This window comes from Brachyhypopomus gauderio, chromosome 1, assembly GCF_052324685.1.
Source record: "Brachyhypopomus gauderio isolate BG-103 chromosome 1, BGAUD_0.2, whole genome shotgun sequence".
Lineage (NCBI taxonomy): Eukaryota > Metazoa > Chordata > Actinopteri > Gymnotiformes > Hypopomidae > Brachyhypopomus > Brachyhypopomus gauderio.
This window is the reverse complement of record NC_135211.1, coordinates 31,896,411-31,909,239: the sequence shown is the minus strand read 5'-3', so window position 1 is coordinate 31,909,239 and position 12,829 is coordinate 31,896,411. Positions and strand designations below refer to the sequence as shown.

Below are 12,829 nucleotides of genomic sequence, written 5' to 3'. Positions count from 1 at the left end.
CCACACTGGAATGAGTTGACTATTTTCTATATCCACAGTTCTGTACAGTGGAGGGTTTCATCACTGCTTTGGTGGATGAGTTTCCTCGCGTACTTCGAGGACGACGAGAGATCTTCATTGCCATCGTCTGCCTCGTGTCATATGTGATCGGCCTGTCAAACATCACACAGGTGAGCGCGTCACACTCCCTCTGAATGGGTATTTCATTTCTCCTCTCCCTGTGGACGCAGCCCAATGTAAAAGTGGGAAGATGATTATAGTGTGTAAAAGCAGGAAGATGATTATAATGATATCCACAAACATGTGTTGGTAGTCAGGCAAAAATAACTCCAAAGGGCTGACTGAAAGCTCTTGAAGGTACATTAAATAGGATCCTGGTGCTTCAAGAACATGAGAGGATATAAACATTTCAAAAAGGGTATTTTTGCTAGGATAGCTAATGGCTTTGTAGTGTTATCAGTTCAGTAGCTTCATAACCTCAAACTGTTACATAAAGGCTCGTAACCAGAAAAGGGTGCATGTGCCATTCAGGCTATTTCAGTTCCATTTGCATTAGTAGAACCTCCTCAGAGTAGAGCATTGGACTGTTGGTATACTCTATGCAGAGTAGTGTTGGACTGTTATACTCTCTTCAGAGTAGCACTGGACTGTTGTTATACTCTCTTCAGAGTAGCACTGGACTGTTGGTATACTCTCTTCAGTAGTGCACTGGACTTTTGTTATACTCTGGATAAGTATTGGGAAAACCAAATTTGCTATTAGACTGAGTGCACAGAGTCATTAAAGCATATTCATAGACACAATAAGCATAAGTAAATGTAGTCTCTTATAAGTATGTGTGAGTAACCTGAATTTATTTAAAGCACACAATCTCATGGTGAAACACTGTGTAAGTAGTATCATGCTTAGGACACCTTCTGTAATCAAAGGTTTAAAGAGACAAAATGACATATTGCTCACTGTAACTTGATAGAAAGTTATGTCACTCTTTCCAGACTTGCCAAAACATGAGTCACAAAGATGAATCTTTGTCATATTTCTCTTTTTAATCTCTAATTCAGAGTTTGATTGAATAGTATTTATGATTTTACAGTATGATTCTTATTGCTTATATGAATCAAATGATGATTTGTACCATATAAAATCTGAATAACACACTGCTACCTGGGGGACAGTCTGAAGAGATATATACAATATTGTTTATTCAGGACTGTCTGAAGGAGAGTAATGACCTAATGAATATGCCAGGCATGTCAGTCTTAATGTAGAACATCTGAGCATTTTATAGCCACTCCTCCCTTTGCCTGCTTTACCACCGTATAGTCACACGTAGACACACTTCACACTGGGTGGCCATTTTGGGTTGAGGAATTCTTACCTTACACTTTGTTTGCAGAATGTCCTCTTGTTATGCTTCCACACCCTTTGACACAGTGAACTACATGTAATCCATCTGTGAACATTACCCATCTCTAGATGTTTGCCCAATTGTTGAATTTAGGATGGTACATTTTTACCTGGGGATTTGGACAGGAGTAAAGGAAGTAATATAATAAATACATTAATACGTATGTTTCATTTCCTTTGGCCATTCACCAAATAAGCAACATGTTCACATTTCACATGTTAATCATATTTTATTTGTATTTAGGGTGGCCTATATGTATTCAAACTGTTTGACTACTACTCTGCCAGTGGGATGTGTCTTCTGTTCCTCGTCTTCTTTGAGTGTATCTCCATATCTTGGTTCTATGGTAAACATCCGCTCTGCTTACGCATTCATCTCTCAACAGATCACTGCATCTTTCATTTTAAACGTTTCAAGTCCTTAATAGTACCAGTAACAGTACCATCCATAAAAACTTTTTATTTGTTAACATTATAGATTTTACTATACTATACTAAAAAATGTCCAATCTTGTAACTTATAATTAATCTTCACAAATGTAATTATGATACAATATCATTTAAATTCATGCTAATCTCTGTACCTAAATCACTTTTGCAGTCAGTTCTTTTTAATGCATATGAAGTTGTAGAGTCATAATTGTCTTGCATAGAGAGTTTGATTATTAAGCAATAATCCTTAGGGAAGTGTTCACACACCATTGCACACTGCCTAATGCTGTCCCTTCTTATTTGATTTATAAGGTGTCAATAAGTTCTATGGCAACATTGAAGAGATGATTGGATACAAACCTTGCATTTGGTGGAAGCTGTGTTGGGTTGCTTTTACCCCTTTGATTGTGGCTGTAAGTGTTCTTACAAAAACAAGTGATCTTTTTTAAGACAAATATTTTTACGCTATAGAGTGTAGATGATTGTTCCTAACCTGGTAGTAAATCTCCTTTTGTAGGGTGTGTTCCTGTTTAGTGCGGTTCAGATGGTTCCTCTCACCATGAATAATTACGTATTCCCAAAGTGGGGACAGGGCGTGGGCTGGTGCATGGCCTTGTCATCCATGGTTCTCATTCCAGGGTACATGGGTTATATGTTCCTGACATTAAAAGGCTCTTACAAAGAGGTAAGAAAATAACATTTTCTTCAGAAAGCTGAAGTGTGTGTGTACAGAGTGTGAGTGAGAAATTACAGTACAGGCTCAGTACTGAGGGGAGGAGGCAGGAATCCAGAGATGGAATGCAGAGTTGTGTTCTATTCTGGAATCTGCACTAGGACGGTGCCTGTGATTTGCATTACACTTTAGTGAATGTAGAACTGATTGAACAAATTAGACATGTAAGATGTAGCATCTAAAAAAAGTCTTTTGCACAGATCTCTGCACAGAGCTGCTTGTGGAAGTGAAATATGCATTTGAAATATGCAATTATGAACTAAGAGCTCAGGTCTGAAGTAAACGCAGTTCACAGGCTCTGCATGTAAGACAGACACACTTGAATCAGCAGCTTCCCCGTAGGGGGCAGAAGTCAGGATTCGGCTCCAATCACGCCTTGATTGGCTAATGGAATCAATCAGCATGATGGATTTTGTAGTTTTGGGTGCCGTGCTGGAGCTTCGCACCTCGTGCACGCACAGCCGCACAGCGAGGAGCACTGTGGCACCTGAAATGACAACTGACTGGTTTTTCAACCCCTTTGAATTTCCCAGCGTCTCCGGATAATGACTCAGCCTGCTGCATCGGTCAAAGGCAAAGAGAGCAAAGCTGAGCAGCCCGAGAATCCCAACGATGAGGCTCACATCTGAGACCTGGTTAGGGTTCTTCTGGCATCGAAGACCGACTCTCATTCAGAAAAAAAAGATACGTAATCATGGTGGAAAGGCCAAGGACGTTGATGTCTAAAACATAATCACCTACCTCCAGGGTGTGGCCAACCTGATTACAACTGTTTGACTTTCTTGGTGTGTGTATGAAAAAAAGGACAAACTACCCTGCTACGACCTAGTGCTAGTTTGTATTTCATATGCAAGATATTAGTCTTTCCAAAATGTAACAATGTAACCATTACTATAATTTGAGATGGGAGGCCCAATGTGATTGAACACGATTGTGCTAATTATATATATATATATATATATATATATATATATATATATATATATATATATATATAAAATGCAAACAATTGGAAAGAAAGATTGTATTATATCTTTTATTAGAGTAGAATCAAATTGCAAATTGCATTTATTATATATATATATATATATATATATATATATATATATATATATATATATATATATATATATATATATATATATATACTGAATAAATTAAGATGGCATATGTATATGAATATGATAAATATTACAATATAGATGTCAAATGTCAAGCAACAGACTTTATGAGAGTGTACAACCAGATGAGGCTATTGACCAGTGTAAGGTTATGTAGCCTGACTACTAGTCTTTCTAAGATCATAAATCATTCTCAACTCTATCACACTCCTCCACCCCTTTAGTCCTTGGACAACCCCTGAAAAGCACAAGACCCGAATGAATTTGAGTTTACAGATGTCGTTGGCGGCGATGAATTATCTGACACAAAAGCAGATTCAGAGAGACTGTTACAAAAATTCTTTTTTTTTTCTAAGAAAGAATAACTTTGTATGCGTTTTTTTAGAGTTATTTTTAGGATGTTTTTTCTATGTGAGAATGAGATGGACCAAAATCATGTTCACGTGAAAGTCAAACACTACATTTGCATATGATACAGCTTATCATCACACTGTGTCCTAGAGAGTGCAGGGTGAGAAGGTCACAAACGCGTTAATATTTTTGGCAGTAATAGCTAATGATTCCACTGTTAATCCTGCTCATTTGCATGCAACTCCTCAGGAAAAATGGTGGAAGTGACCAAATTTTTTTTATTATTATTTTTATTTTTTTTATTCTTTTTTTGTTTCCCAGATGAAGTGGATTAGAGCTGGAACCAGCCTTCAGCAAATCAGTTTGAGCAGAAGCCATAGTTTGTCTATAACGTTTTTGAGGCCATTTTGAGAACAACACTTTAGAAAAACCAGCATCCGTGCTCAGTATTTTACAAGCCAGATATACTTGATTAAAACATGTAGTCTGTGTTTGGTTTCCTATCTTTTAGTAAATGGACTCGGCAATAAGTAAACAGCTAAAGTGTAGATGACTATATATGTGCATATATGTATGACAGGAATTTGACTCATTTATTCCCTGTTGTTTCATCAACTCTACTGGTTAAAGCTCTTCGCTCAATGACCACAGCAGTTGTGTCTCAAGAAGGACAATGTTAGTGTGCTTGTTTGGCAGCTACGTGTGACAGGGAACTGGACAAATACAAATAACACATTTTATTTTCTGCAAAGATATCGAACTAAAATGTGCAATCAATAAGCTCCGTGATTTTGTATAAAGTTACCATTCATAGGACTATTCTCTCTGAAACAATGTTGTAAAACTGTACTGTGTAAAAGTATCTGTGAATGTCTGTATGACCACTGAGATTTTGTCTAAATGTTTAAGATTCTTATATTTGCTGTTTTCTGCAATAATACATTGATCTCAGAAACTAAAGCACATAATCTTTCTGAAGAGTAAAAAAGAATGCTATCAATAACAAGGAAAGAATATAATAAATTATAGATAATATGTCTAGTCAGAGAATATTGTTTTGTATATTTCTAACTGTTTCATGGGCCTGATGATGTAAGATATTCTATATAAAAATATAATGTATTTAGATGGTGTTATATAAAAAGCATGATGCCATATGTTATCTGAAAAATAAATAAAGTATTATAGATTATAATGTGTCTCTGAAATGTCTGAATTTACCTTATAAAGTTAAAAAGACATTTAGACATTTAATAACAGTAAAATTCTTTATCATTAAACTTCCATGATATGGAAACTCTAGTGAAGGTACAGAGGAAACATAATTTTTCTCTTCTTTTGTGACATACTTCACACAAGCAGCACGATGAATTAAATAGATTAAAAAAACATTCTGTAGATCAAAAAGGTCAGATTAGTGCATGAATACAGCCCCATCTGTGTTTAAAGTTACCTAGGGAAAGCACTGATTCATCAGTCATAGATAAATAACAAAATGTATATGGCTGATTGTCCATGGGAATGTTTGACAATTCTCACATGCACTGCTGTTAATATAGTACAGCAGTCTTAATAGAATATCAATATGTTATTTATTTGTGGTGTCCTAGTAATGAAGTATGAATGCTCAAAATATGACTTAAATGTGTAGACATCAGTGTGAAAGATTTCCATGTGTAAAGAAGGTGGTGTCCGTTCCTCTTCAATTACTAAATATAACAGTGTAGGTAAATGTTTATGCATTTCTCAGTTTAACAGTTGAATGAGGAGCAAAATAAAATAAGTTGAGAAAGCTTCATATAACATGTAGTTGTGTTTAGCACTTTTAGGGGTAGAAATGCTGAATTCCACTATATAATGCTGAATGAAGATTATCCATGTTTTGGCAGTTGCACTAATGGCCATCCCACTGTGATCTTCCCTGAAGTCACATTTTACACCACTGTGATATGTAGTAGCACATAAGGAATCAATTTGCTTATAACATCTTAGCTCAGGTAGGTGGCCAACCACGGAATTTACACCAAGCTAGATCCCAAAGGCACTACAGAAGACTAACCAGCATAAATATGCATGAGCAGCTTTACAGAAGCATATTTTTCCTGACAAATTACAAATATATGTGCACAATATATTTTCTTGTAACAAATTCTAACACAATGGTATTTTTTGCTGGATTGTTTCACATATTCACACCTGTATTCATTTGAATGTTGTATACTGAGAAAATATCTATGTCACATATCAAGAGAATGCCAACCGGGGGATCCAAGATGGCGCGGAGTGGATAGGACATGCATGCCTGAGCTCCATATAGCATTAGCAGAACCTTTAGTCAATCGCTTTGATTACCTAGCCAATACACCTTTGTAATAACTTATTAGTAAAGCATATACGGCTAATTAACGTTACAATGACTTCAGTGGCGCAAAAAGGGGGTATGCAGCATATGCGACGCATAGGGGCGCTGCACTAGAGGGGGCGCCAAATCGATGTCAGAAAATTATTTGCCGAGTTGGTGGGGGGTGGGGGGTGGAGTGCAGGGGGCGCCGATAGTATGTTTGCATACACCTCAGAAAGTATGTAGTTGCCCCTGGATGACTTTGAAATTGTCCAGGTCAGCAAAAAAGGACTTTTTTTGGAAAACCAGACTCGCCTGCTTGTCCGAGTACAGCGATTAGCATGTCAACACTAACTAGCCTGCTGGAAGAACACCGCAACTCCATATGCACGGCGATGGAAACCCGGTCCGACCAGCTTCAGACCACTTTACTGGACATTGGCCAACGAACGTCCATGCTGGAAGCCGGCATGAACGCCGTTGATGACCGAGTACGAACCCTAGAGGACCGCTGCGCCACGTTAGAGTCAACTGTAACTAAGCTTCATGCTAAAACTGTCGATCTGGAATCACAAAGTCGTAGAAATAACATAAGGATCGTGGGCCTGCCAGAATCAATGGAGGGCCCGCAACCTACTACTTTTTTCTCTTCGTTTCTCTTCGAGATTCTTGGCGATGTACTGGCAGCTGCCCCCGAGATGGACAGAGCACATTGATCGCTAGCCCCAAAGCCGCAACCAGGTTCCAAACCACGACCGATAATATTGCAACTGTATTACTTTCAAGTTAAGGAACAGATTGTGCGAGCTGCGCGTGCTAAGTGGGGTAAGCTTTATTTTCGGGGGCAACCCCATCCACATCTTCGAAGACTACTCACCGGAGGTCGTCGAACAGCGCGGGGTATATCGTTAGGTCCTTAAGCAGCTCTTCGACCGAGGCTTTAGACCAGTACTACGCTTCCTGGCTCGCCTGTTCATTCGTACTGCCGAGGGGTCTTTTAAACGACTTAACTCGGTTGATGATGCTAAAAACCTCCTGAACTCTAATCCGGCATCTGTCTGATTTTCCTGCCTTAAGACTGCCGTAACTATGGTTGCGTAAAACGTGCATATCCTTCTCTTATTTCGGTCAGGGACCATTCTATTGGCGCATTTCCACTAGGGCCTGCTTGGCGCAGTACGGTTCGATTCGCGACGGTTTGTGAGTGTTTCCATTAGTACCAGTACCCTGTGAGCCGGCCCCTTTGGGTACTTTTTTTGTACGGACTCGCTCGAGGTTCTAACCGTTCCGAAGCGGTACAGTTCTGTGACGTGGAGGAACAGCATGACACTGATTGGCCAGGGAGTGTTGTCACAGGTTGCGTCAGGAGAGCGACTCCTCCGCTATGCTATGGACTCCTCAGCCATTTTTAAAACCCAAGGAGCGAAGTCTGTTCCCTGGTCAAACGCCGAGGTACAAACCTTTCTGTTAATAATCAGCGATCAAAAAATCCAGGGCGAACTGGACGGGGCCACTAGAAATGTAAAGGTTTTTAGCGAGGTTTCCGCGCTAATGGCCACTCATGGCTACCAGCGGTCCGTTCAGCAGTGCCGGTCGGTCCAAGCTAAAAAAGCTTAACGCGATTACCGGGCGGTGAAGGACCATAACGGACGCAGCGGAGCAAACCGCAAAGACTGGAAATGGTTCCAGCAAATGGATGTCATATACGGTCACTGGCCAGCCAGTAACGGAAGAGAAAACGTGCCGGACAATGTCGGTGCTGGAGGCCACGGAGAATGGTGAGTGTATTGTGATTTCAGTTTTACTACTAGGCTCGTAAAAGATGTAATATGAACGTAATATGAACGCATCTATTGTAAACGCAGGAATTTAGAGCTGTGTTTGTAGTTAATGTTACCACCACAGTCACTACTGTACAATAGCTAGCTCTTAGCCTTGCTAGTTGCTAGTTAGCTGTAGCCATAAACAAAGCACGAGCAGCGATGACGTGCTACACATTTTGTGCAGTTACGCTATATTGTTGTTGCTTTCACGGGAATGCTTGTGTTTAATATTTGTTATTTTTTACGTTCAAGATTCCCCTTCCACTGACGAGGCGAGCGGAGTTGGCGGTAAATGTTTCCTTCAACCGGGCTTTCCTCGGGGTGCTTGGCGAACATGTGAACACCATGCGAGACAGACGCCAGTAAAAGCACACAAAATGTTGCTTGTAGTACTATAAATATTTATTTCATATAAAGCTATACGTTATTTTTAGGTAATTTGCTTTTTGCACTTTTTTTTAACTATAACTATATTATTTACATATGTTGTACTTTAAATATCTATATTTCATAATAAAGTTTGATTTCATTTGATTGTATGACTGATGCTTTTTATGCAGGGTGTGTTCAGCCTGTTTGAGTAATACCAAATTATCAATAATTAGAGCAACCACATACAATAATGAAGATAAATATAAATAAGATACAATAATGCTATGTTATGGGGCATCGACCGGTGTTGTGGTCGCATACAAATGATGTCACGACACTACAACCCACGCGCCAACAGCGACTCCACCCACATTGGGGTGGTTCACCATTGTAATGGAAACACAACGCGACTGTACCGTTCCGTTGCGAATCGACCCGTATCGAACCGTACCGCGCCAAGCAGGACCTAGTGGAAATGCGCCATATGTTGCATGTAAAAAAATCCAAAGTGCGATAACAATTGTCCAAGGACTAAATATTCAGGTTGTCCAATTCTTTACAGTGGTATTGGCTAGTCACCGTTATGTAGATGCATAAACACTAGCTTTTGGATGTTTATTTTCGGTCTACAATTTGATAGTTATTAGGGTTTTTCCCTTTTTCTGGTTAAATGTTCATGTTTCATTGAATGCTGGAGCTTACAGGCATTTGAAGGGATTGCTCTTGGATCCTTTGAGTTCCCTGTGCTCAGTCTCACAGGAATGCGTGGGTAGGGATTGTAAGTTGAGTTCTCATTTAATTTTGGAATTATTATACACAAAAATGCACCGTTTATTTTGACTGACACTATTTCGGACCCCGATGGCCGCTTTGTAGCAGTAACTGGCTCTTTAGCTAATGTGGCTGTAATTCTGATTTGTATATACTCTCCAAATTGGTACGACCCTGACTTCTTCGATAACCTCATATCTAAACTTCCCAGATTAAACAATTATTGTCTTATATTGGGCGGAGACTTTAATCTCCTACAGGACCCCCACTTGGACAGCTCCGCAATCAAGACACATACTCGATCAAAGGCTTCAGACTCACTATCTAGCTTAGGAACTCGTTTAGGGTTGCTAGACCCCTGGCGGACCCTTAATCCTCTGAGCAGAACGTACTCCTTTAAGTCTGGCGTACATCATTCGTTTTCTAGAATAGATTTCTTTTTCCTTGATAATCAGCTTCTGCCTTTTGTAACAACTTGTAACTACCATCCCATGGTAATCTCAGATCACACGCCCGTATCATTAGACTTAAAATTACCAGATGTAACATACCAAAAACCCCTATGGAAATTTAGTTCCCACATGTTAACGGAAGAGGGTTTTAGCCAATACATCCACACTCATATAGACAACTATTTCACTTTTAATGACACTCCTGATATTGCATTGTCCTGGATATGGGAAGTATTTAAGGCCTATATGTGAGGTCAGGTGATCTCATACTTATCTCAATTGAGGAAGGTGGAGAGGAACAGGTTAACACAAATTGGTGCAAAGTTACAGCATCTGGACTCCTGTCTCTCCGTTAACCCCTCACCACAACTATATACACAACGTTTACAACTCCGTGCAGAATTCGATGGAATTATGACAAGAAGAGTAGCACTGCAACTTTCCCAAGCACGCATGTCATCTTATGAATCAGGTGACAAAGCGGGTAGATTTCCTGTCATATCAAGTGAGAGCCGCAATGACCCCGAGAATAATTTTGCTCATAAAAACTTCTGATGAAGAGATTTTAACAGACCCTATTTACATTAATCAAGCATTTGTGACTTACTACTCCAGCCTTTACTCATCTGACCATGACTACCCCCACAAAGTCCCGTTTCAGGTGCTTGATGACTTGACATTCCCCCAGGTAAATGCAGAGTTGGTAGAAACCCTTGAAGCCCCTATCCTTGACATTGAGGTGCAAATGGCAATCAAAGCCCTTCAAACTAGTAAATCTCCTGGCCCGGATGGATATACCGCAGAATTTTATAAGGAATTTAATAACAAATTGGTTCCCATTCTTACACGGCTTTACAATGACTCTTGGACATGTGGCAAATTACCCCAGTCTATGAATGAAGCTTTGATTTCTGTGATCCTAAAAAAGGACAAAGACCCGACCCAGTGTAGCAATTATAGACCAATTTCCCTTTTAAATGTTGATAACAAGATTCTCTCAGATCCTAGCCACACACTGTAAAAATTTCCATGTAAAATTACAGTAATTAACTGGCAGCAGTTTCACCAGTATTATGCCCTATTTTTACAGTATTTTAATTTTTCCTTACTTTCTTCTACATCCTTCTCAGCTTTCTCTCTTCCTCCTACCTCAGAACTCTATGATCTCATTAGTAAGGCTAAGCCATCTACCTGCTCACTGGACCCTCTTCCCACTAAACTGGTAAAATCCTGTCTTCCTTCCCTGCTTCCTCTTATTACTGCAATCATTCACTCTTCTCTCACAACTGGGACTGTACCAGCGGCTTTGAAAACTGCAGCTATTAACCCAATTTTTAAAAAGCCTGGTGCGGATCCTACCGATTTTAATAACCTACGCCCTATCTCCAATCTTCCATTGGTTATCTCATTGGATGCTGAAAAGGCTTTCGACAGGATTGAATGGGATTACCTTTTCCATATTCTCCATAAATTCGGCTTCCCCCCAGGTTTTATAGCATGGATCCGATTACTATATTCGTCCCCAATGGTCTCAATTTCAACAAACAACACCCGTTCAGCCTTTTTTCCCCTACAACGAGACACCAGGCAGGGATGTCCTCTATCACCCTTATTATTTAAACCTTTAGCCATTTGGCTCCGCTCTGAGTGTAACTTTCAGGGTATACAACGCAATCAGTTAATACATAAAGTCTCTCTCTACGCAGATGACTTACTCTTATACATATCAGACCCCAATCGTCTCTTCCAGTGGTCCTAAATATCTTAGAAAAGTTTGGTCAACTTTCGGGATATTAACTTACCCTTCAAAAAAGTGAATTCTATCCTATCAATGCACCAGCCAGCAAACTACCTTTGTCTTCACTCCCATTCAAAAAAAGTCTCAGAAGGATTTTCATACTTGGTTATCTACTTTCCATCCTCCTTTAGAAACTTATTCAAAGCGAACTTTGGTCCCAAACTTGATAATATTAAACGAGATTTAATACGATGGTCATCCTTCCCCCTGTCAATGGCTGGTCGTGTTGCCCTTATTAGAATGATACTACTCCCTAAGTTGTTATACTAACCTGTTAAACTGTTAAACCTATCCTTTTTTCGTACTTTAGATGGCATGTTGACTCACTTTATATGGGGTAATAAGCCGGCTCGTCTTCACAAATGCTTTTTACAATTACCGGTGATGGAAGGTGGACTTGCTTTACCTGATTTTAGGCATTACTGGGCATGCAATCTGTTTAAATTGGCATACTGGTCAAACTAGGGCCCTCTTGAAGGTTCCCCCTCATGGGCGCAATTGGAGATAACTTCTGTGAACTTCTCACTTCTCTCTTTGCTGTGTGCAGAACTTCCTTTAAACTGCAGGGGTGTCACCAATAACCCAGTTGTGCTGAGTTCTATTAAAATTTGGTCACAGTTTTGGAAACACTACAGCCTTACACAGGGGTCCACCTGTGCTCCGATACTAAATAATTGTCAGTTCGAACCGTCCCTTACGGACCCTGTTTTTACAGTGTGGCATAACAAAGGCATTACTTCAATTAACCACCTGTATATAGATGGAGTCTTTGCTACATTTTCAGCCTTAGCACGTACATACAACCTACCGAATACTGACCTTTTCCGTTATTTTCAAATCCGTCACTATGCCACATGATCATTTACTCATTTTCCCAGTCGCCCTCCTGAATTCAAAATAGATTCTATCTTGACAATTGACGTTACAACTAAAGGCCTAATCTCAGTTATTTATAATCAGCTAGCCCCTACCTCCATGGATTTGACCGAACCGCGCAGGGCAGATTGGGAACGGGGTCTTACTTGTCCTATATCAGATGGCCAATGGGCCCAAATCCTCAGAAATGGCTATAAATTTTCAATATGTGCCAGACATAAAGTGTTACAGTTTAAAGTTTTTCATCAACTACACTACACCAATGCTCGATTAGCGAGGATATTCCCTACGACATCAGATTCATGCCCCAGATGTCAACATTCGCCAGCAGATCACCCACACATGTTCTGGT

At 39.7% G+C, this 12,829-nt stretch overlaps 1 protein-coding gene across 5 annotated transcripts in view; it reads left to right on the top strand.

Moving 5' to 3' along the window:
- The window catches only part of slc6a1b (solute carrier family 6 member 1b), a 103,365-nt gene extending 99,832 nt beyond the window's left edge, over positions 1-3,533 (top strand). For all 5 annotated transcript variants that reach the window (XM_077009878.1, XM_077009887.1, XM_077009896.1 and 2 more), the window contains 5 exons: positions 39-170; positions 1,652-1,754; positions 2,152-2,252; positions 2,357-2,524; positions 3,106-3,533. In XM_077009878.1, coding sequence (XP_076865993.1) covers positions 39-170; positions 1,652-1,754; positions 2,152-2,252; positions 2,357-2,524; positions 3,106-3,201 — 600 coding nt within the window. In that variant the 3' untranslated portion in view covers positions 3,202-3,533. The remainder of the gene's footprint in view (positions 1-38; positions 171-1,651; positions 1,755-2,151; positions 2,253-2,356; positions 2,525-3,105) is intronic.
- The last annotated feature ends 9,296 nt before the right edge of the window (positions 3,534-12,829 follow it).